The 26,166-nt window shown below is 38.0% G+C and overlaps 1 protein-coding gene across 1 annotated transcript in view; it reads left to right on the top strand.

The window, feature by feature from the left end:
• Positions 1 to 26,166, top strand: part of AMPH (amphiphysin) — a 286,397-nt gene that overhangs the window by 107,695 nt on the left and 152,536 nt on the right. Inside the window, 2 exon segments of the mRNA XM_036010809.1 lie at positions 18,053 to 18,080; positions 18,083 to 18,132. Coding sequence (XP_035866702.1) covers positions 18,053 to 18,080; positions 18,083 to 18,132 — 78 coding nt within the window.

The raw sequence follows: 26,166 nt of genomic DNA, 5'->3' as shown, positions 1-26,166 counted from the left end.
GATTTTTTTTGTGTGTGTGAGTATGTTTGCAATGTATTTAGTGTGTGGCCCCAGGCAACTCTTCGTTTTCCAGTGTGGCCCAGAGACGCCAAAAAGTTAGACACCCCTGCAGGTGGTTCCATAGTCATTACAATGTCCATTAGCTCTACAAGATCCCTCTGTATTGTAGAAGATTAAAGATGTGACCTCAGCAATACACATAAACTTTCCACAGTCTCATCTGTTGGGTGAGCAAATTGGATTGCATAAAGTCTAAGCTCCCTGTTAGCTCCTTCATATTGTAGTTTAAGATGAAGGTATTCAATCAAGGAAAAGAGAAACAACTAACCCTCACTAAGTGCCTTTCAGAGTCAGGCATCAAATTAGGCATTTTTGCTTGTATTCCTGTATTGCCACAGGAAAATAAGGATTTTGAAAAGATTATTCAGGTCCTATAGTAATCATGTGAGTCTCAGTTTTGTTTGATTTTTACACTTATTTTCTTTACACCATGCCCATGCTGTCTCAGAAGCAGTGGTTCATCTTATATAAGCTATGAACCCCTCCTAATAAAAGGCTTATCCATATGATATTAGGTGTATAATTTCAGGTCACTTATGAACACCTTGGAATCTATCCATGGACCCAGATATAGAGCTTCTTGCTTAGAGAGAGGCCATAGTCATTTATTTTTTCCTTCAAGGGAGACCCACAGCTCATCTTCATGGTTTTCACTCTGCAGGTCTCAGGTAGAGACACTGAGGTTGCTATGATTGTTCCTATAGGTGTATCTTCATCAAGAAAGAGAAAGTTACCTCTGGGCAGTTGTGGAGGAATTATAGAATCTCAAGATAGATGTGCACTTCTGGAATCATTTACAAGCTCCTACCATCAAGTATTACTGATTAAAGATTGACTTGTATGTTAGGATGTTAATCATTTTAATAGCTAATATTCTTGAGCACTTATTGATAGGAATGAAATAAAAGTTTCACATGCATTTTATTATTTAATTTAAAATCCACACCATGAATGTTTATCCCTAGTTTACAGATGGAGAAAAATTGCCACAGGAAAATAAGGAGCCTTGCCCAGAGTAGACTCCTGAATGGTGGGGCTGGGGTGCCAACCTGAATTGTCCAAGCCAAGGGTCCTTTTTGTTACTTTGATATGTTGCTTCATATCACTACTCACAGGGAATATTGACCATTTTAGCTCTTTTAAAAACAACTAGTTCAAGAATAAAGAGCTCAGAAATACACCCAAGTCTCTACAGTCAATTAATATTTGACAGAGGGGGAAGCAATATAAATGGAGTAAAAATAGCCTCTTCAACAATTGGTGTTGGGAGAGCTGGACAGCTACATGCAAAAAGAGTGAAACTCAATCATCAACTTACACCATACACAAAGATAAATTCAAGGTGGATAAAAGGTTTAAATATAAGTGGTGACACCATTAAAGTCCTAGAGGAGAACATAGGCAGGAAAATCTCAGATATTTCATCACGCAGAAACATTTTTACTGATATTCCCCCAGAGCAAGGGACATAAGGAAAGAATAAACAAATGGGATCTCATCAAAATAAAAACCTTCTGCACGGCTAAAGAAAAACAGTATCAAAATAAAAAGGAGAACCAACTGTATGGGAAAACATATTTGCCAATAATACCTCAGACAATGGTTTAATCTCCAAAATACATAAAGAAGTCACACGACTGCACTCAAAGAAGACAAGCAACCCAATTAAAAAATAAGCAAAGGACTTGAACAGACACTTCTCCAAGGAGGACATACAGAGGATCCAGAAGACACATGAAAAGATGCTCAATATCACTAGCTATCAGAGACCATGCAAATTAAAACCACAATGAAATAACCACCTCACACCAGTCAGATGGCCATCATAAGCAAAACAACAAACAAGTGTTGGAGAGGTTGTAGAGAAAAGGGAACCCTAGTGTACTGTTGGTGGGATTGCAGACTGGATACAACTACTACAGGAACAGTATGAAATTTTCTTAGAAAACTAAAAGTGGATCTGGCCTTTGACTTGGCAATTCCACTGCTAGGATTATATCCTAAGAACCCTGAAACCCAGTCCAAAAGAATGTATGCACCCCAATGTTCATAGTAGCACAATTTACAATAGCCAAGTGCTGGAAGCAACCTAGGTGCCCATCAGTAAATGAATGGATCCAAAAACTATGGTACATTTACACAATGGAATTCTATGCAGCAGAAAGAAAGAAAAGGAGCTTCTACCCCCTTTGCAAACAGCATGGATAGAACTGGAGAGCATTATGCTAAGCGAAATAAACCAGGAGGTGGAAAGGGAATATTATATGATCTCACCATTAACAGGAACCTAATCAACAAAACAAACAAACAAGCCAAACATAACCAAAGACACTGGAAATAGAGAACAGGTGGATAGTTACCAAGGGGGAGAGGGGAGGGAATTTTAGGGGAAAAGGGGGAAGGGTTTGCAGAAACAATATAAAGGACACATGGACAATAACAAGTGGGGTGGAAAAGGGAGGAAGGTGGTAAGGGTGAATGGGTGGGCTGTGTGTGGGGATAAAAGTACAGAAAACTGTACTTGAACAACCATTAAAATAAAAACCAAAAAATACCCACAAAAAAAACTAGTTCAAAATCAGAAAATTTTCAATGTTTAATATGTTCAGTGGAGCTTATAGCTAAGCTAATCAGTCAAGATTTACTTCCTCCCACAATCTGAATTCCTTGCTCTTAAATTTGATTATTTTCTCTGTAGACATCTGGTATAAACAAGGAAAATCTCCTTACAAATAACTTGGGGATTATGGAGTTCTACATAATTCCCTACCTGCGCTTTGTAGGGAAGAGCAGAGAAGTCCATAAAATGTGTAGTGAGAATAAACTCATCCCCAAATTGTGCTCCAGTGGGTATGATGTGAGCAAATATGTATGGGAAGATAGGGTTACATAATGTTACACAATTTTTTTATTTCAAGACTTTTTGGAACCTTTAATATGTTCATTGTGATAGGGGAAATTATGAAAAGCTTATGAATTTTGTCTGGAGGGGTTGCAATCGACTGTTGTCAATTTTCTGTCTCAATGTAAATTCATTTCAGCATTTCTTATTGCCTATATATATTGGTTCTTTAAATTCTTGGAAATGATTGTAATATTTTACCAGTGCCTTCATTAAGTAATTAATTTAAAAATAATCTTTTGACATATGCTCATTTTTATAATTTATGGGCATTGTGACTTTCCCTTTTTACTTATTTTTTTTTTTATTGATTTTAGAGAGAGGGAAGAAGAGGAGAGAGAATGAGAGAGAAACATCAATTTGTTGGTTCCACTTACTGATGCATTCATCAGTTGGTTCTTGACCAGTGTGTCTTGACCAGGGATTGAACACTCAGCCATGGTATATTGGGATGATGCCAATACTGAGGTACCAGCCAGGGCCTCCCCTTTTATTCTTTAACAATATTCTTTAATAATCTACCAAGGATATATAGTAGTTAGTATTTTTCAAACAGATTTGACCCTGGATTTTTTTTTTTTTTGCATAGAGATTTCTGAGAGTGTGCTCCACAGAACAAACACACTTTGGGAAACTTCCTCAGAAAGAACAAGGTAAATCCAAAGAGCCACTGAAAACTAAACCCCAACCTTACCTAAACTTAACAACATCCTTGCAAAATAGAAAGGAAGGAAGATGTTTTTATTCTGATTGTGCTCCTGATTCACATGGGATATAAAGCAGTTATGCCCAAATTCCTACAAAGAGATAGTGCTCAATCCATCTATTACTAAAGATTTCAGTCCAGGCCCAAAACACCCCTGCCTTACTGTCTTTTTTCAACCCTACCTGAATGTGCCCATCTCAGTCTTCAGTTACCTCTTGAAATAGGAAAAAGATTGTTGACAAAGTGGAATAAAAACTTTCAAAAATTTTTCCTGCAATTTGTAATTAGCAATATTGTTGGGCATGTAAATTATGTTGCCAAAATTAGAGGGAAGTTTGTTGAAAATGTGTTTTGTGATGCAAAGCTTATGGGCTGTAAGGAGCTCATGAATGTGAGTGGTGGTGGGTCAGAGTGGGTATAATGAGATTGGACCTGGACCTGGAGCTGGATGCTGAGGGGGCAGCCAGATGGGAAGAGCTGTGGTTAGCATAACTGCATTATGCTTCCTGGGAGTTTATTGCTGGTCTTGGAGGAATGATCTTGTCTTGACATGTATGGAATCAAGTGAGGTTGTTTTGTTTTGTTTATCCAGCACTGCTCCCTGCTGTTCTGTGAGTCACTTTCGTGTAGCTTGATCTATAATAATCTTAGAAGGAGTGATGTCCTCGTAGGGCTTCTGCTAGTCCTAAAATGCCAAAATGGTTAGTTTCTTTCCAAGTGAAGGTAGAGTGGAAAGAACACATGTTTTGTATAACCTGCACTCCTCACCAGGCTGTTTGAATTAATATAATAACCTGTTTTCATGGAAATGGTGTCAGATGGCTTAACAAAAGTATGGATTAAGCAGTTATTATAATAGCATTCCTTACAATGTGATACATTTAGTGAGAATGTAGTATAGAATGGAGGAACATGACTTAGCTGTCAGGGGAAGAGATTGACCACCAGGCCATATTTCTTTCCTGTTGCTATCTTTAGGGCATTATAGCCTAGTGGGCAGAAGTAGTGACTCTGCAATCAAACTGCTTTGCCTCTCAGCTCAGGAACACACCAGCTGTATGACTGAAGTGAATTAACATCTCCAATTTTCAGTGCTCTCGTAGGTAAAATGAGGATAATCATTTGTAGCCTAACTCATAAGATTGTTGGGGATGAGTTAAATTCATTGGTAGATAGTAATTCATTTAGAACTTTGCTTGATATATCTTAAATTTCCACAGATGAAAGCTAATAATTAGGGAATTATGGAGTTATTAAGGTGGGACATTTTTACCAAAAGGAAGAAAAGCAAGAACATCTTTTTTTTTCTTTTCTGTGACTCTCCTTTTTTCTTTTCTTTTCAGGTGACTCTCCTTTTCACCTGCGTCATATTCATCAGCACTAACAATTCTCTCTTGCTTTAAGCAATTTATAGTCCCAACTGAAATCCTAGGTAGGGGTTTCCTGGACTTTTTGTTTTAGGTTGCCCTCCTTATTTGTACTGCAGGTCAGTGTTTTTCAATTGCTGATTTATCTTCTGATGTGCCAGTGGGTAGCTAAGGTTATGAAGACTGCCTGAGGGGTCTGTATAAAGGAATCAGGAACAGAATTGCGCCCTGGCAAATACCCCAGGTACAGGGCCCACTCTGGATCCATGGCCATGTGTCTCTGCAGTAGTTCTTCTGCAGGTAGGTTGCCACTAGTTTGGCAGACATTTTTCTCTCAAACACCCAGCTAGTGGTAAATGGAGGAATATCTTCCTCTCACTAAGGAGTATGAGGATTAATTCAAAATGATTTAATAAGGTTGGAAGGTCTGTATTAGCTTGTGCATTATTGGTATAAAGACAGCACTCTGTCCTTGAAGAGGCTACTGGAAAGGGAAAATCTGGTCTCGCTCAGAGCCTCAGGGGATGACTCAGGCTTTAGCAGACTTGCTCCTCACTGGATTTTGGTGTAAAGGTTGTATTCTGGGTTGGATACTGGCAGTATCAGGTTTCATAGAAAAGTTGTTCTGAGACCCAATCCAGAGGAAGAGAGTGTGCACCTGACTTCCAAGAGAAGAGGCATTAGATGCTGCACTCACATTTTTGCTAGATCAGTATTCCTCAAGCCATCTTTTTTCACATGATTTTTTTTGTAAGTTAGAGGACTAAAATGTTCTAAATTTTAGCATGATACCTCGGCAGGTAGATGTGTGATTGACAGCAATCGTTGGCCAGTGCATACTGTATCTGCGTTTTGAGGGCTGTTCTCACTTGCACTGTTTCCCTTGTAGGCTTTTGGACTTTCTTTCCTCCATTGTTTCTAATTCCTAACTGCCTCTGTCCCACTTAGGATAAACTGGCTCATGTCTGAGGTTTGTACTTTCTCTCTACTATATGTTACCCTCCAACTTTTAAAGTCCTAAGACTACTCAGATGGGACAGAAGGTTGTGATCATTCCTTCTCTCATCTGTTCTTGCTTACTTCTCCAAAAGTGTTTACCAGAATTAGAAGAAATGCTCATGCCAGCCTCTGAGAGCCTTTGATAATGTGATGGCTAATACACTATTGAAATCTGCCAGAGCAAGAAGTTGATGTCATAATGATGCAGAAATAAATCCCACAGAGGGCCAGATGGATGTGAAAAGGTAGAACCTTGATGGGTACAAGAATCACACCAAAGGATGATTTATCTTATTTCCCTCAAATTAGGACACATTAAAGCCACTTTTAAAGTCCTGAATCTTACCTAGAAAGAAGTCAAAGGACTAGTACCCTGAAGTTTGGAAAACAGTGTGGTACATGCTCACTTACCACTTCACAAGCAGCTATACTGAATTTGCATGTACTTGATTGCATCCCTCCAGTCCTAGTTTATGGAACTTTGCACAGTGTCAGAGAGCACTTGATTAACACTCTCTGAATTAGCAGTTATGTAGGTGGGTATATGAACAGATGAATGAATGAGTCATCTGAGCAAGGGCAAAGGATGAAAGATTAGCTATCCATATCCTGTCCAGGGAGGCCATGGTTATCTCATGTAGCTGACTCATGGATTTAATGGATAATATATACATTGTTTTATGTTCTCTCTCTCTCTCTCCCTCCTTCCTTCCCTCCTTCCCCCTCTCTCTCACTCAAAAAGACAAAGCATGGTGAGAAGGGTTCCTCCTTGTTCAGAGAGCATTAACTTGTTTGATTATCTTGTTGTCTTTCAGAGTCTGTCTTAAAGTGGCATGAATCACAAGATTGGAAATTTGCTACTCTGAGACTTCATTTGATGCATGATTCTCTCTAAGCATCCCAGTAGCAAACCCTGCTGAATTCATTGAACTATTACTCTTGTTCCACTATCTAGCCATATATAAATACATGTCTCTGATTCCCAGTGACCTTCATCTTCAATTACTTACTTATTATGGTCTGTATGTCTGCCTCTTATTTTTTCCCCACTTTTGATCATAAGATTTGTTTTCTTGCTTGCAGTCACACCTGACCATAGATTAACCTTGCTTTGATCTTTGCCCCTAATTAATAGAAGTCATTTCCATGTGGAATGAAAGATTATGAATTTTTTCTTTGACTGAAAATGCCAATTACTTTTTTGAAAGCTGCCAACATAGTATTCTGCTCCTTATTTTAAAATATTAAGAAAGGATGACAATTCTCTTACTACTAAAATAGTATTTAATTTGCACTGGACTATGAGGATTTGAGACTTGATCAGAATTTAGCTTTACGTCATTGGAGCAGCCCTTGCAACCCAAGCTGAGGAACTAACCACTTTAGGATACACTGAAAGAAAATTTATTAATTAAAATATTCAAGTTATCACATTCATACTTTTTCTTCCTATTGTATTAAAAAGTTTTTTTTATTCTCACCTGAGGACATTTTTTCATTTCTTGTTTTTTAAGAGTGAGAGGAAGGGAGAGAGAAAATCATGCATGTGAGAGAGAAGCATCAATTGGTTCCCTTCTGCACATGCTTGTCTTGGGGATCAAATCCTCAACATAGGTACATACTCGCACTGTCTGCGACTTGAACCTACAACCTTTTGGTTACAGAACAACGCTCCAACCAACTAAACCACACTCTGTACAGAACCATATTGAGTTTTTTAATTTACCTGTGTCATGATGTGTTTAGGATCAGTTAAATTCTTTTTTAAAAATATATTTTATTGATTATGCTATTATAGTTTTCCCATTTTTTTCTCCCTTTTTTTCCACTCTGCCCTGTATTCCCCCTCCCATCATCATTCCCCCACTTTAATTCATATCCATGGGTCATACATATAAGTTCTTTGGCTTCTCCATTTCCCATACAATTCTTAACCTCCTCTTGTCTATTTAACACCTACCATTTATACTTCTTATTCCCTGTACCTTTGTTACCGAGCAAACAAGGGGGGCCTGGGACGATATACTATTACTGAAAGAAACCCCTGGTCCGTTATGTCTGCCATCTACAGGAAAGATGTCTCTCAATGCCAGAGATTCATGAAAAGGAAAGGAAATGTTTATTTAATGCTATACAAACTTAAAGTAGTGACCTAATGTCTTCATCAAAAATCCTAAAGTCCCTTAAAAACACCCACAGACAGACACAGTCCTTTCCCCTTTGCCCAGTCCAGAGTACTGTATCTCAGGAAAGGAAATAGAAGTCCAAGGCTCAGGCAGTCCTCTGGTTATTCCCAGTCAGTACTCTGTCTTGACTGGGAGACCTCCCTGGGTTCCTGGCACCCTCAGCTCTGTCACCAGGATTTCTGCTTAAACCGGGTGGTGGTTCCCCCTTCTAAAGCTGTGGGTCCTCACTCTGGCAAAGGCACATGGTCCTCTCTCTCCCAGGGCCACAGGAGTCCCCACTCAGCCAAAACCGCGTGCTTCTCTCTCAATGGCTGCCGTGTCTGGGTTTAAATCCCCACGCCAATCTTCCTCTGCAGCCCCATTTCTGACTCCTCCCACACTCAGCCACACTTGCCCTCAATCTGCTGTCTTTTCCAGTTTTTCTAGTCGCCATCGTGGGTCTGGGCAAGTGCGGGCCCTATGTCATTGAGCCAATCTTCTCCGAGTTCCCACGCAGGCACTGTAACTCGGGGGACCTGCCCCCTAGTCGCATCTTGTGGGGGAGGTCCCTTTTCATCCCCCTGGCCTAGAGCATGGCCATAGCTATTTAGAATATCTAAGTGACCAGCCAAAGGCTATAGGTATGTTAAATGGCCATACCATGGATTAGCTGCAAAGCTACCCTGCATGTTCTTGCTCTGTGTGCCCCTTCCCGCAGCTCACACCTGTGGGGGAAGGGGTGAAGACATCTTAAATACCCTGGACACCTTGAGTTCTGGACCCCATTTCAAATGCCCATTTGAGGTCCCCCCTCTTGGCTGCACCCTGTAACATCTTTTCCCCCATTCTGGTCCCACCCCCCTCCCTTCTGATAACCTTCCATGTAATCTCTATTTCTGTGAATCTGTTCCTGTTCTAGTTGCTTGCTTAGAACTTCTTAACTCAAGGCAGAGAGGATGATGAGCACACAGCCAGCCCTAGAAGAATATTCAGAATCTCATTGAAAGGAAAAGCAGTTTGAAAAAGCTTCTTCAACTTAAAATATTATTTTGCATTTGAAAACAGCAGCAACAAAAGTAACAACAGAAATTCCTAGTTTCAAAAGTAGTAATGTATCAATGTAGATGCAATTAGTGTTGAAGGAAGAGACTGAAATCCTAAACAAAAATTCTTGAGACACGGCATTTTCTTCCTTTTTCTTGTAGGTAGAAGATATGTCATGTTGTCAAAATCTGATTATCAGATGCTTGGATATACAGTGAGCTTTTTGTAATATCAATGCTGCCAAACTCTTCAGGCTTAATTGGTATTTACATCATAACCAGCAAAGAGGTAAATGAGAGGCCGTGTAAATTATAAACTCATTGTCAATATTGTGACATAAAACATGGTGAATGGTAGGTTTTTGTTATCTCAATTCTAGGTCCCAGTGTCTTTGATGCCTTAAGATATTTGCTATGCAGTAGATTAATTTCATTACTCTTATTGAAGCTACTGGAGAAAAATAACAAAACTGCTTAAATGTAGGCTACTGCACATCTATGGTTTCTGCCTCAGGTGGGCCTTGAGTTCCATTCAAAAGTCCTGTGATATCGTTTTGGATCTTACCTTTTCAAATCCTATATCTAAACCATTTCCCTCTCTCTGGAGTTGTACCACAACCAACTCACTGTCCTCATCCAGGGATTTTTGGCAGGTGAGCTACTCATTCTCCACAGCAGAAATCTGAGGCCATCCTTGCCTGTTTTCCTCACCCTTTGCATCTCAGAAGCCATTAAGTACTGTCTCATATTACTTCTTAAGCGTTGCCTCTTTCTGTGTCTTAGCTCAGGCTCTGTCATTTATTTGCCTGGCCTATTTAAATAGCCTCTCAACTGGTGTTATTTTTCCAGTCTTGCTCTCTTCTAATCTCTCCTTAATGTTGTCACTAAGTAGCACAAATCTAACCATGTAGCTGACTCCAGGGGAATACTTCATTGGCTCCCTATGGTCTGAATAAGGGAATCAGAGTCTTTAGTCTTGCAGACTGAGCCTTTCCATAATCTGCCCTGTTTACCATGCCAGCCTTATACTCTCCAGTTCTGTACCTTGCACTTCCACAGTCACATCATCAGTCTCTAGATTGCACCTTGCTTTTCTATAGCTCCTAGCATGGCATGCAGTCTTTTGTAGGTCAATATAAGTAGCAGATAGAAAAGAACAGACTTTCTTCTCTACCAGTATTCATTGTGATTTGTATTCTCCAGGGAAAATGTCTGACATGATAAATTTATTATAGATTCAAGAATTAGAAGATATTTGATATATGACTTATTTCATTCACCTGTTTGATGAATAAATCTCTTCTCTATAACCTCTATTGGTGAGCTCTCAAATAACTCTTAGGTCAGTAAGCTAATTACCTCTACCAACAAACTATTTAATTTACAGAAAACCATGATAAAATGTTTAATGCAAAATTTTTCTTTTTATAGTCTTTATTTGCTGATACTAGTTCTTGATCTTGGTTCTGATGGAAAAAGTCATCATTATGATAGTACTTAGGTATTTAAAAACAGATGTATTCTTTTCCCTATGGTTTCCTCTTCTCCCTGGTAATACACCAGTTATATAAAATATGCCTCTTATTTTATGGTGTCAACTCTCTTTGCCTTTCTGCGGGGGTCCTTTAGCTGGCTCCAAGTTGTCTGTGTATTTATGTGTTTACCATCCCATTCTGTTTGTTGAATTTTGGTTGAAAGTTGAATACATAAATTTGGTACTTGAAGAATTATATTTTTGATCTAAATTTTATCCCTGTTGAATTCATCTCCTTAAAGATCTTTTTGTGAATTCTGATTACCATAATATTACATATCCAATATCCTCCCCAGCTTTTCATTAATGCAGAGTTTATGCCATTGATGAAATTATTCAACAGGCTTAGATAAAAATATCTGTAATAATAGTAGATATTTATTGAATATTAAACAATGCCAGGCATCATAGCTGGCATTGCCATATATCCTCATTATACATCGCAATACATTGGTACTTTCACCTTACACATGAGCTGCTGAGCCAGGTATAGGTCCCTTAGGCCTGCCTCTGCAAATCTTTCTTCCAGTTGATATTAATTCACTCACTAGTCTTTCAACCAGTTACTAAGAAATAAACTTTACTAGAATCTAATATACATCTATTATATAGGGGTATCATAAACTCTTATTTATTTATCTTTGATTTTTCCTTATTACTTTAATAAGAGCCATTGAGAAATTATGGAAAATATAAATTGTAAAGAAAAAAAATCAGCCTGAATCTTACCATTCAGAAATAACCACTATTAACTTTAAAATATTTATTAGTCCTTCTTTTTTACACTTATACATAGTATAATGTTTCTTCTTATTAATTCTTCCCTACTTACAAGTGCCCAATTCTTTAAGGAATGCAACATTTTCTTCTTCCTTTCAAAAAGACTCTTATATACATGAGGATATTATTAGTTAATAAGAGTGATTATTTGTATTTTTAATGTTTTTGAGACTGAAGCCCTAGAACTTTTTTTAAATAATGCATTTGCAATGAAGATTAATATATCTTTTATATAATTTATATGTCATGTTGGCTTGAATGAAATTGAATGATATTGAATAATTGCTAATGTGTGAATCTGCATACAATTTTATTTTAAAAATATATCTTTGTTTATTAACTTCTATATGTCTTTCTCTCTCTAAATGATTGTCTAAGGACTAGGGCTTCAGGGTCTCACTGCTCTTTCTGGTATGTGCTGCCTCCCTTGATATGTAAGAATATTAGAAGGGCATTGGGATTTTGGGATCCTTCTTGAGAAATTAGTTCATGAAACTGTAATAGGACTTAACAGAGGGAAATAACAGGTTTGTCCAAAGAGGCATGTTAGAAAAGAGTTTGGCAACATTGGGAAAATGAGAAGGGTGATAATAATGGTGTTAGTAGAATCTGATGGTTTGGCAAGGTAGCTTTTTAATCTCAGATAACACATTAAAATGTATAGAAAACAGAAGAGAAACAAGTTTTGTTATTGTAAGAAGAATTGTCATGGTTTTTGATGGATGGATTGAATATATGGAAATAAAGGCAAATAATTCAGCACCTGTGTCAAATATCACTCTCTATGACCACCTTAAAATTTTGATCTCTAGAGAAAAGTGGCATTTATATTTTAGGATTGTGTTATAGGCATCTAGTTTTCTGGGTGGATCAGCCCATTGGCACTGTCTTTGTGAGGAGACATTATGAAGACTGGGTGGGGGAGTAAGTACTAGGTTTGAATCTGGGCTCTGCTACTTGCAAAGGGAATGATTCTTGGCAAGTTTAAGGACCTCTCTGAGTCTCAGTTCATTCATGTGTAAAATAGAGATGAGCAAGCTGCAGTGAGGATCAGCTGAAATCATAGACACAAAGTTCCTAATGTAGTGAATAACATGGAGAACGTTCTCAGGATGGATCTGGAGAGCATTATGCTAAGTGAAATAAGCCAGGCAGTAGAGGACAAATACCATATGATCTCACCTATAAGTGGAACATAATCAACAAAACAAACAAGCAAACAAAATATAACCAGAAACATTGAAATAAAGAACAAACTGACAGTAATCAGAGAAGAGGGGTGAGAGAGTTAATGGGAGAAAACAGGGGAAGGTCCATCAAGGAACATGTATAAAGGACACAAGGACAAAGCCAAAGGGGGTAGGTTCAAGAGTGGGAGGCATGAATGGGTGGGGCGGGGGCCTGGTGGGGTGAAAATAGAGACAACTGTACTTGAAGAACAATAATAAATTTTTTTTTAAAGTTAGATCCCTTCCTGTGTCTGTCCCATGCCTTTCTCATCTCTCCTCTGTGGCTGCTGGCCTGAGGAAGCTGACATCAAGGTGTGGATATACTATAACTCCAGGAGTTCTGGATTTTTTCCTATTTTCTTGGAAGAGAAAGCATGAACTTATGGTGTCATCTAATTATAATCCTTTTACCTCTCTTTACATGAAGAATCAGTTTTGTCATGTTATTTTAGTTATACTGTACAGTTGCTAGGAATGAAAAGCAAGGACTCATGATTTTAAATTTAAGCAAGGTGTCTGCAAAAGATGCCCTCCACTGTTGTAGATGTGCAGTCTAGGAGATATGCCTTCCTTAGGGTAGGGTAGGCTGTAGGGATTTTGGATGAGAATGAGAAAAATAGTTTGATGCATAAATCCTATGGGTTTCCCATGAGAAGGAGAAGACTATAGATGATGGTGACAGAGGTATCAGACCTCAGAATGGGGATCTTCTTGAGGGTATTCAACAAGCCACTTACTGTGTAATCCAAAATAAGTATCATATAGGATTGTTTTGAGAACTGAAGAGGTAACATGTAAATTACTTTCTGCAGTTTTAGGCATATACTAGATCCTCAGTTAATGTTTGTTTTTTTTTTCCCTCCACTCACTGCAACAGGAGTTCCTTTTCACTAACATATAAAGTTGTAGAACTGAGCTGTCGCTGCTTCCTCATGAGAGTTTGATAGCCTCCCCTGGTCTTTGTGAACTGCTACCATTAGATGAGGTATTGCTGGATCTCAATGACTTACTTGATCTAGAGAAATTAAAAATTAATGAATAAGTAGATTTTAAGAGTTAGGAAAAACTTCATGTGGTAAATACTGGTTTTCTTTCCCATGACACTTTAGTTTTTCTGCATGTTTCTGGTGGGAGGTCATTTGGGAGACCTAACTTTAAAAAAAAAAAGGAAAACAGAAGCACTTAGAATAAAAAAATGGGAGTAGGTCAAAGGGGATCTTTTAACAAGGCCAGGAATCCTTATGTCATTGAATTTTACTTCTCTTGCAAGTAGCCTGTGAAATTTTGCTTTGCCCCATCTTTCTTATTACAATGCTAATAAAAATAATAGCAATAATATCTTACATTTGCACAGCACTAAGAAGTTGATCCTGTTGTTAAAGTATAATTTTTCAAAAGTTAAAAACAAGATTTTCATGTAAACATGAAATAAACATGTACCATAAATTTTATTCAATTCATTAATTAATGAGGCATACAGTAAGATGGTGGTAAAAAAAGAATATTTATTATTCCATACATGAGTGAATATGTGGAATCATGGAATCTAATGCACAAATTGGACTAATGAACAAAATAGAAATAGACTCATGGATAGAAAGCAGGATGATAGCTATAGGGAGGGTTTAGAGGGCAGAGGAGGGATCAAGCAAAGGGAGGAAGTCCTCATGGACATGGACAACAATGTGGTAATTGTAGGGGGTGGGGGAGGAGAATAAGGGGGATTAATGGTCATGGAAAAAATACAATAAAATATTATTTAAAAAACTGATTCAAAATATATTTGAAGAGCTAGGTATTTGTGACTGTTTAATAAGGGGATTTTAGAATAAGATTCCTGAATTAGATTCCAAACTGGTTAATGTCCTGCAGGATCATAAGCTATAACCTTTTGGGTTAACCTTTCCATTGAATGGAAACTGTTTGCATATCTTACAAAAATCTTCAGGTTAACCTCTGTCTCTATGGGGCTGTAAATAGCCCAGTTGATAGAAAGCCTATCAGAAGTGCCAGTCCAGCACTGCATGAAAAAAGGACTCCCAGGGATCTCTTTTGTCTTTTCCTAAGTTTTAAGTGATTTTTCTCACTCTGTCTTTGTATTGAAAGGCATAATTAAAACTTGTTAATTTGTACAAGGTTATATCTTTGATTTTAGGAAACAAACTAGCATGATCTATGTATAAAACCTAGCCACAGAAAGTGGTTGTGTGAGTATATGTTTTAATGCCCAAATATTTTTTAGATATATTTTATTGATTATGTTATTACAGTTGTCCCATTTCCCCCCTTCATTCCCCTCCACCCTGCACAACCCTCCCACCCACATTCCCTGCTTTAGTTCATGTCCATGTGTCATACTTATAAGTTCTTTAGCTTCTACATTTCTCATACTACTCTTACCCTCCCCTGGCTATTTCTACCTACCATCTATGCTATTTGTTCTCTGTGCCTTTACCCCCTCTCTCCTCCCCCCACTCCCCTGTTGCTAACCCTCCATGTGATCTCCATTTCTGTGGTTCTGTTCCTGTTCTAGTTGTTTGCTTAGTTGTTTTTGTTTTAGGTGTAGTTGTTAATAATTGTGAGTTTGCTGTAATTTTATTGTACATGTTTTTTATCTTCTTTTTCCTAGATAAGTCCCTTTACCATTTCTTGAAATAAGGGCTTGGTGATGATGAACTCCTTTAACTTGACCATATCTGGGAAGCACTATATCTGCCCTTCCATGCTAAATGGAAGCTTTACTGGATAGAGCAATCTTGGATGTAGGTTCCTTGCCATTCATGACTTGGAATACTTCTTTCCAGCCCCTTCTTGCCTGTAAGGTCTCTTTTGATAAATCAGCTGACAGTCTGATGGGAACTCCTTTGTAGGTAACTGTCTCCTTATCTCTTGCTGCTTTTAAGATTCTTGCCTTATCTTTCATCTTGGGTAATGTAATTATGATGTGCCTTGGTGTGTTCCTCCCTGAGTCCAACTTCTTTGGGACTCTCTAAGTTTTTTGGACTTCCTGGAAGTCTATTTCCTTTGCCAGATTGGGAAGTTCTCCTGTATTATTTGTTCAAATACATTTCCACTTGTTGCTCTTCCTCTTCCCCTTCTGGTGTTCCTATAATTCAGATGTTGGAATGTTTGAAGATATCCTGGAGGTTCTTAAACCTCTCCTCATTTTTTTGAATTCTTATTTCTTCATTCTTTTCTGATTGGATGTTTCTCCATTGATTTGAGTCCCAGTTTCCTCCCCATCACTATTGGTTCCCTGTACATTTTCCTTTATTTCACTTTTCATAGCCTTCATTTTTTCATCTAATTTGCGGCCAAATTCAGCTAATTCTGTGAGCATCCTGATTACCAGTGTTTTGAACTGTGCATCTGATAGGTTGTCTATCTCTTTGTCACTTAGTTATATTTTTTCTGGAGCTTTGATCTATTCTTTCATTTGGGCCATTTTTTTGGTCTCAGCATGCCTGTTATGTAGTGAGGGGCAGAGCCTTAGGTGTTGACCAGGGCGGTCAACCCACGTGGCTGGGTTGTGATGCTGTATGTGGAGGAGGGGTTGGAGAGGGAATAATGGTGCTTGCTCTGCTCTCTGTGGGGTTTCAGTCACTTCCCCCACTTCCCACAATCAAATTGGGCGCTTCTGGTGCTGACCATGTGGGTGTGTTTGTGTACATTTTCGGACCCTGTTGGTCTCTCCAATGAACTCTCCTGTGAGTCTGGGAGTTTCTCCCAGCACCCTCAGCCCCTATAGGTATTCTCAATTGGTGTTTGATGCTTTATTTCCCCATACTGGGAACCCCAGTTGTGCTGTTTGTCTTGTTCCCCAGTTTTGCCTGGTTTATCTGCCCATGAATGTGGAACCATCTGGTCCTCTAGCCACCTTGTGTGCTGGGCCCCTCCACAATCCGCCACCTCACTGGGTCCACCAGCTGCTGCCTTGCGCTCCTGGGTCTGCAGCCACCACTTTGCTGCAACCCCTCTTCTTCCGGCTGCCCCACTCCTCCCCTCTTACTGGTCTGGATGAATATGTCTACTTTAATTCCTTGGTTGTCAGACTTCCATACAGTTCAATTTTCTGTTGGTACTGGTTGTTTTTTGTTTCTAAATTGTTGTTGTCCTTATTTTTGTTGTTGTGTGAGTAGACACACTGTGTCTACCTATGCCTCCGTCACGGCCAGGAGTCCTAATGCCTAAATGTTTACATTTCATAAAAAAAGTATTTTGTAATGTCATAGGGCGTATGTATTTTGAGAAGGCAATGTTTATGGAGTTTTTATATTCTTGACTAAGTTGGTATTTTAGAAATGAGATATGGCAGTATTGAATAGTGAATCCAGTTGTTGTTCTCAGGATCCTTCTGCTCTGTACCAAAGTAACTTTTTGCTATATCTCTGAGAATTAATTTTCCTAATACCAGTCCTATGCTGTAGGAATACTAAACTACTCCTGCTCAGTCCCACAGTGCATAATGATTTTTCTAGTGATCTTGGCTACTTCTTTGGCTGGAATATAGTCTGTCATGTTTCTGTCTGCTGGACTTTCCAGCACAGTTTGAAAACCTCCACAGTGCATTCCCTAACTTCAACTCTGAGGGGCATTGTTAACAAAACTTTGCAACCGCTCATGTTGCTTTTGACAGATTGTCTTGTTATTTATGAGTCTGCCTTGTCTATTCCACTAGATTACACATTCTTAAGCTTAAGTGCTGAGGCCTTGTTTTTATTTGTTTTTGCATTTCTGGATGACCAGTGCTTAGCATGGGGTCTTGTGTAATCCAGTGCCCTTTTGAGTATTTATTCAGTTCAAGGGAATATTATTGTAGAAGATGGTGGGAGAGAACTTACCATGTGCCTGACTCCAATAATACCATCCCTATGAAGTAGTTTACTACTTTAGTCAGATCATTTTGGATCACTGTTTAACAAAAAGTTGAAGTACCTATTATGTATCAAGCATTGTGCCAAATACTTTGATAGAAATGATAAGGTGTAGCTTTTGTCCTTTAAGTCTTGCGTGGCCTGCTGGGGGAAAATAATAAATAAATGCAACCTACCATGACACTTGCTCAAGGTCACATAGCCTGTGAGCAGTGGGACTATAACTAAAATCCAAGTGTGCTCAGCTCCAAGGCCACCAAGCTAAAAGATGCTTCTAGAACAGAAAAACTAGCTGGGCTAAGATTGACTTCTCAGAGGAGCAAAACAGCCTTGTTCTGCCGATTATGCGAAACTGTTACTAAATCAAACCCTTTTGTCTTATTTGCAAACTAGGTCCTTCAGAAGCTTGGGAAAGCTGATGAGACAAAGATGAACAGTTTGAAGAATATGTCCAGAACTTCAAACGGCAGGAGGTAAGTGCATTTCCCTAGTCTCTGGAGTAGGAAATGGTTTGACTGGGTTAGTGCTTTCATATATAACTAAAATGCTTTAAAGTTGAACAAAGAACTTCATGAATGTTAACTTGAGGGTAATGCTTGCTAGGTCTGTAGACTTACCTGTAGACAATTCCTTCAATTGCTGCATGCTTCAAGATCATGCATTCTGAGTGGTGATTATATCTCCTCCACTAGGGTGAAAATTTGTTGTTGTTGTTTCTTTCTCTTTTTATTTTTAAATATATTTTATTGACAATGCTATTACAGCTGTCCTTTTTCTCCTCTTTATTCTCTTCCGCTCTCTGCTCCCCCTCCCACCATCATTCCCCCACCTTAGTTCACGTCCATGGGTCATAAATATTAGTTCTTGGCTTCTCTACTTCCCATACTATTCTTAACCTCCCCCTGTCTATTTTGTACCTATCATTTATGCTTCTTATTCCCTATACCTTTTCCCTCAATCTCCACCACGCCCCTCCTGCTGATAATCCTTCAGTGATTTATTTATGTGAATCTGTTCTGGGTCTAGTTGTTTGATTAGTTCTTTTTTTTTTTTTTTTCCAGGTTTGGTTGTTGACAGTTGTGAGTTTGTTGTCATTTTTACTGTTTGTATTTTTATCCTTTTTTTAGATAAGTACTTTTAACATTTCATATAATAAGGGCTTAGTGATGATGAACTCCTTGAACTTGATCTTATCTAGGAAGCACTTTATCTGTCTTCCAATCTAAATCATAGCTTTCCTGGGTAGAGTAATCTTGGATGTAGGTCCTTGCCTTTTATCACTTCAAACACTTCTTTCCAGCTACTTCTTGCCTGCAAGGTTTCTTTTGAGAAATCAGCTGATAGCCTTATGGGCATTCCTTTATAGGTAACTGTGTCTTTTTCTCTTACTGTTTTAAGATTCTCTCTTTATCTTTAATCTTGGGCAACTTAATGATGATGTGCCTTGGTGTGTTCCTCTTGGGTCCAACTTCTTTGGTACTCTCTGGGATTCCTGGACATCCTGGAAGTCTATTTCCTTTGCCAGCTTGGGGAAGTTTTCCTTCATTATTTGTTCAAATAAGTTTTCAATTTCTTGCTGTTGTTATTCTCCTTTTGACACCCCTATAATTCAGATGTTGGAATGTGTAAAGTTGTCCCAGAGGTTCTAAGCTTCTCTTTCATTTTTTTTTGAATTCTTGTTTCTTTATTCTGTTCTGATTGGATGTTTATTTCTTCCCTTTGTTCCAAATTGTTTATTTGAGTCATAGTTTCCTTCCTGTCACTGTTGGCTCCCTGAATATTTTGCTTTATTTCACTTTGGGTTGTTTTCATTCTTCTTTCATTTTTTTGACCAAGCTCAATCAGTTCTGTGAACTTTCTTGATTACCAGTGTTTTGAATTCCACATCAGGTAGGTTGGCTATCTCCTCAGTCTCTAGCTCTTTTTCTGGAGTTTTGCTCTGTTTCTTTCATTTGGGCCCATATTTCTTTGTCTAGGCACATCTGTTAAGTTTTAAGGGGGTGGGCCTTAGGTATTTTCCAGGGCAGGGCAACCCTCTTTGCTGCATTGTGTTTGCTGTCTCTGGGGAACGGGTCAGAGAGGGAACAATACAGCTTGCTTGCTGGGCTTCTAGCCCCACTTTCCAACAAACTTTCGTGTGAGTCTGGGAGTTTCTCCCACCATGGCAACCCCTGCTGTAGTCCACAGTCAGCTCTGAGCCTCAGTTTCCCATTCAGCCACCCCCACCTGCAAGGTCCACTGCCTTGCCCCAGCTTCTCTCTATCTACCCACCTGCTTGTCTCCCTCCTATTGGTCTGGTGACTGTTTCTTTATTTCCTTGGTTGTTGGAGTTCCATGCAGTTTGATTTTCTGGCACTTCTGGTTGTTTATTGTTTTTAGATTGGTTGTTATTCTCCTTTTGGTTGTATGAGGAAGCAAAGGGTTTCTACCTGCGCCTCCCTCTTGTCCAGAACTCTTACAGGTGTACTATTTATAGAACATATTCCTCTTGTCTTTTTTTTCTTTTTAAATTATAGATTTACAATTTTTGTTAGTTTTTGCTGTATAATCCCATGATTAGACATTTATGTAACTTATGATCACCCTGATAAATCTCGTACCCATCTGACTCCATACAGTTATTAAAATAAAAATAAAAAATAAAAAATTGTTACATCCCCATGACTATTCTGTAACTACCAATATGTACTTCTAAATCCCTTCACATTTCCACCCCCAACCCCTCTCCCATCTGACAGTCATCAAAATGTTCTCTGTATCTATGAGTCTGTTTCTGTTCTGCTTGTTTGTTTATTTTGTTTTTTTACATTCCACATATAGGTGAAATTATATGGCATTGTCTTTCTCTGACCTGTTTCACTTAGCATAATACACTTGAGGTCCATCCATGTCTTTGCAGATAGCAAGATTTCATTCTTTTTAAGTGGTTGAGTCATATTCCATTGTATAAATGCACCAATTCTTTATCCATTCATCTACTGATGAACAGTTAGGTTGCTTCCATATCCTGGCTGTTGTAAATAATGCTGCAATGAACATATGGATGTATATGTCTTTTTGATTTATTGTTTTGGATTTCTTTGGATAAATATCCAGAAGTGGAATTGCTTGGTCCTTCTTTGTCTCTTGTTATAGCCTTTATTTTAAAAGTCTATTTTGCTTAGTTGTAAGTATTGCTACCCCAACATCTTTCTTGTTTGTTTTCATTTGCATGAAATATCTTTTTCCATCCCTTTTACTTTCAGTCCATAGGTGTCTTTACATCTGAAGTGAGTCTCTTGTAGACATCATATGTAAGGGTCGTGCTTTATTATTAGTTTAGCACCATATGCCTTTTGAAGAGAGCATATAATTCATTTCATTTTAAGTATTTTTTTTAGTGCTTTATGTTTGCTTTTAAAATTTATTTTTCAATTTTTTTAAAATGAAAAGTTACTTTATTTTTAAAGTTACTTTATTGTTGTTCAATTACAATTGTCTGCATTTCCCACACCACCACTCCCCACCATCCCGCCAGACCCACCTCCCTCCCTTGCTTCCACATCTCCCCCTTGGTTTTGTCCCATGTGTCCTTTATAGTAGTTCCTGAAAACCATCCCCCCATTGTCTCCTCCCCCCTCGACTCTAGCTATTGTTAGATTGTTCTTAATTTTATGTCTCTGGTTATATTTTGTTTGCTTTTCTCTTTTGTTAATTGTGTTCCAGTTAAAGGTCAGATCATATGGTATTTGGTCCCTCACTGCCTGGCTTATTTCACTTAGCATAATGCTCTCCAGTTCTATCCAGGATGTTGTAAAGGGTAGGAGCTCCTTCTTTCTCTCTGCTGTGTAGAATTCTATTGTGTAAAAGTACCGTAGTTTTTTGATCCACTTATTTACTGATGAGCACTTAGGTACCTTCCAGCACTTGGCTATTGTAAATTGTACTGCTATGAACATTGGGGTGCATAGGTTCTTTTGGATTGGTGTTTCAGGGTTCTTAGGGTACAATCCCGGCAGTGGAATTGCTGGGTGGAAGGCAGTTCCATTTTTAGTTTCTGAAGAAATTCTATGCTGTTTTCCATAGTGGCTACATCACTTTGCAATCCCACCAACAGTGCCCTAGGGTCCCCTTTTCTCCACAACCTCTCCAACACTTGTTTGTTGATTTGTTTATGATGGCCATTCTGACTGGTGTGAAGTGGTATCTTGTGGTTTTAATTTGGATTTCTCTGATGGCTAGTGATGCTGAGCATTTTTCATATGTCTCTAGATCCTCTGTATGTCCTCCTTGGAGATGTGTCTGTTCGTCTTTTTCCATTTTTAATTGGGTTGCTTGCAATTCTTAGAGTGGAGTCATGTGAGGTTCTTTGTATATTTTGGAGATCAAAGCCTTGTCCAAGTAACCATTGGCAAATATGTTTTCCCATATAGTTTGTTATCTTTTCATTTTAAATGCTGTTTTCTTTAGCCATGCAGAAGCTTTTTAATTCATGAGGTCCCATTTGTTTATTCTTCCTTTATGCCCCTTGCTTTAGGGGACAAATCAGTGAAGATGTTGCTGCATGGAATGTCTGAGATTTTCTTGCCGATGTTTTCCTCTAGGCCTTTTATGGTGTCATGACTTATATTTAAGTCTCTTATCCACCTTGAATTTATTTTGTGTATGGTGTAAGTTGATGATTGAGTTTCATTTTTTTTGCATATAGCTGTCCAGATCTCCCAACACCATTTCTATTGCCAGAGGCTATTTTTACTTCATTTTATGCTTCTGCCCCCTTTGTCAAATATTATTTGACCATAGGCTTGGGATTATTTCTGGGCTCTCTGTTCTGTTCCATGTGTCTATCTGTCTGTTTTTATGCCAGTACCAGGCTGTTTTGATTGCAGTGACCTTGTAATACAGTTTAATATCCAGTAATTTGATCCCTCCTGCTTTGTTTTTCTTCCTCAAAATTGTTGCAGCTCTTCGGGGTCATTATATGGAAATGTATATTCCATTTACATTTCTGAAATGTTTTGTTCTATATCTATGAAATATGCCATTGGTACTTTAATAGGGATTGCATTGAATCTATAAATTGCTTTGGGTAGTATGGACATTTGATGATGTTAAGCTCCAATCCATGAGCATGGTACATACTTCCACTCGTTTGTGTTTTCCTTAATTACTTTCTTCAATGTTGTGTAGTTTTTTGAGTACAGGACTTTTACCTCTTTGGTAAGGTTTATTCCTAGGTACTTTTATTTTTCTTGTTCCTATATCAAATGGGATATTTTTCCTGATTTCTGTTTCTTGATATTTCATTGTTGGTGTACAAAAATGCCGTTGATGTCTGAACAGTGACTTTGTGTCCTGCTGTTTCACTAAGTTCATTTACTAGGTCTAGTAGTTTTTTGGTGGAATCTATAGGAGTTTGTATGTACACTATCATGTCATCTGCAAACAATGACATTTTACTTCCTCCTTTCCAATTTGGATGCCTTTTATTTCTTTTTCTTGTCTGATTGCTGTTGCTAGGACTTCCAGTACTATGTTGAACAGGGTGGTGAAAGTGGGCATCCTTGTTTTGTTCCTGATCTTAGTGGGAAAATTCTAAGTTTTTGCCCATTGAGTATGATGTTGGCTGTAGGTCCTCCATATGTGGTTTTTATCATACTGAGGAATGCTCTATTTCCACTTTGATAAGTGTTTTTATCATAAATGGGGTGCTGCACCTTATCAAATGCTCTTTCCGCATCTGTTGATATGATCATGTGATTTTTGTCTTTGTTTTGTTTATGTGGTATATTATGTTTATTGACTTGTGATTATTGTACATCCTTGCATCCCTGTGATGAATCCCACTTGATCATGGTGTATGATCTTTTTAATGTATTGCTGAATGCGGTTTGCCAATATTTTGTTGGGAATTTTAACATCTATGTTCATCAGTGATATTGGCCTGAAGTTTTCTTTCTTTGTTGTGTCTTTATCTGGTTTTGGGATGAAGATGACACTGGCTTCATAAAAAAAAGTTTGGAAGACCGGCATGTTCTTGAATTTTTTGTAATAATCTGTGGAGGATGGGGGTTAGCTCTTCCTTAAATGCTTTGTAAAATTCTCCTGTGAAACCACCTGGTCCAGGGAATTTGTGTGTTGCAAGCTTTTTGATTACTGTTTTCAGTATCATCAGCTGTTATTGGTCTGTTCAAGGTTTCTGCTTCTTCTTCACTGAGTTTTGGAAGATTATGTGTTTTCTAGAAATTCATCCATTTTACCTAAGTTTTCAACATTTTTTGGCATATAGTTCTTCATAGTAATCTTGTAGTCCTTTGTATTTCTGTGGTAATCAGTTGTAATCTCTTCATTTTCATTTCTGATTGTGTTTATTTGGGTCCTCTCTCTTTTTTTTCTTGATGAGCTTGCTTAAAGGGTTGTTGATTTGTTTATCTTTTTAAAGAATCAGCTCTTTGATTCATTGATCCTTAGAATTGTGCCTTTAGTCTCTGTGTCATTTAATTCTGGTCTGATCTTGGTTATTTCCTTCCTTCTGCTCACCCTGGACTGTCTTTGTTGTTGTTCCTCGAGTTCTTGTAGAGGTAGGGTTAGCTTGTTTGTTGACAGTTTCTATCTATTTTAGGTAGGCCTGTATCACTATGAATTTCCCTCTCAAGACTGCCTTCACTGTGTCCCTTAGGTTTGGATTATTGTGTGTTCATTTTCATTTGCTTCCAGAAACTTTTTGATGTCTTCCCTAATTTCATTTTTGACCCATTCATTGTTTAATAGTATACCACTCAATCTCCATGAGTTTGAGTGTTTGTTTTTTTTTTTTACCTTGAAGTTGGTTTCTAGTTTCAGTTCCTTTTTGTTGGAGAAAATGCTTGGGATGATTTCAGTTTTCTTGATTTTGTTGAGGTTTGTTTTGTGTCCTATCATGTGGTCTATCTTTGAAAATGTTTCATGTGCATTTGAAAAGAATGTGTATTTAGCTTCTTTGGGAGTGGAAGGTTTTGTATATATCAGTTAAGCCCATTTCATCTAGGGCATTGTTCAATGCTACAGTATCTTTGTTGTTATTTTGTTTGGAAGATCTGTCCATTTTTTACTGTGTTGTGTTAAAATTCTTTACTATATAAGTGTGTTGCTGTCAATATCTTTCTTGAAGTCCTTCAAGATTTTCTTTATGTATTTAGGTGCTCCTGTGTTGCATATATATATATTACAAATATTTATGTCTTCTTGGTGGATTCTTCTCTTGAGTATTATGAAGTGACCTTTTGGGATCTCTTCTTATGGCCCTTTTTTTTTTTCAGTTCTATTTTGTCTGATATGAGTATTGCTACCCTGGCTTTTTATTTCCTGGCTATTTTTCTTGGCATATTTGTTTCCAGCCCTTCACTTTCAGTCTGTGTAGGTCTTTTGTCTTGAATGTGGGTCTCTTGTAGGTAGCATATGTGTTGGTCATGTTTTCTTATTAATTCAGCTATTCTGTTTCTTTTGATTGGAGCATTTATTCCACTTATGTTTAAGGTTATTATTGATAGGTTCTTATTAATTGCCATTTTTTGTACTATGTTTCTCTCTCACTGTTTTTCTTCCTGTTTGTAAAGCAGACCCTGTAGCAGCTCTTGCAGAGCTAGTTTGGAGGAGGTATTTCTTTTAGACTTCTTTTGTCTGGGAGCTCCTCATTGGTCTTCTATTTTTAATTGAGATCCTTACTGGATAAAGTAGTCTTGGTTGCAGGCCTCTGGCTCTCATTACTTGGAGTATTTCTTGCCATTCCCTTCTGGGTTAGAGTGTTTCCATTGAGAAGTCAGCTTCTAGTCTGATCTGGGCTTCCCTTGTATGTTACTACTTCCTGTTTTTCCCCTTGCTGTCTTTAAGATTCTCTCTTTGTCTTGGTATTTTGCCATTTTAATTATGATGTGTCTTGAAGTGGGCCTCTTTGGGTTCCTCTTAATTGGGACTGTCTGTGTTTCCTGGATTTGTGTGACTTTTTCTGTCATCAAATTAGGCAAGTTTTCCATCATGACTTTTTCAAAAAGGTTTTCTATCCCTTGCTGTTCTTCTCCTTCTGGTATCCTTATTATAACGGATATTATTACATTTCATGTTGTCCTGCATTAATTTAACCCTCTTCATTCTTTCTGAGTCTCTTTTCCTTTTCTTGCTCTTTCTGGGTGTTTTTTCCTACTGTGTCCTCCAACTCACTTATACGATTGTCTGTCATGAAGCCTGCTTTTGATTGCTTGTACTGTGTTCTTCAGTTCAGAAATTGTATTCTTCATTTTTTCTTGGCCTTTGTTGATAGTTTCTATTTCTTTTTTCATGTTGATATAGTTTTCAGTGAGATAATTGTAGTTTCCCTGTAGTTTTTTGTTATTCTCTGTGAGCTCATTGAGCTTCCTTATAACCATTGCTTTGAACTCAATATCTGATAGTTGACTTACCTCTATTTCATTTAGCATTTTTTCTGAGTCTTCCTCTTTTCCTTTCATTTGGGGATCATTTCTTTGTCTTCCCATTATTTGTGAAACTATTCT

The sequence above is a fragment of the Phyllostomus discolor genome, chromosome 10 (assembly GCF_004126475.2).
Source record: "Phyllostomus discolor isolate MPI-MPIP mPhyDis1 chromosome 10, mPhyDis1.pri.v3, whole genome shotgun sequence".
Lineage (NCBI taxonomy): Eukaryota > Metazoa > Chordata > Mammalia > Chiroptera > Phyllostomidae > Phyllostomus > Phyllostomus discolor.
This window is presented reverse-complemented; position numbering and strand designations above follow the sequence as displayed.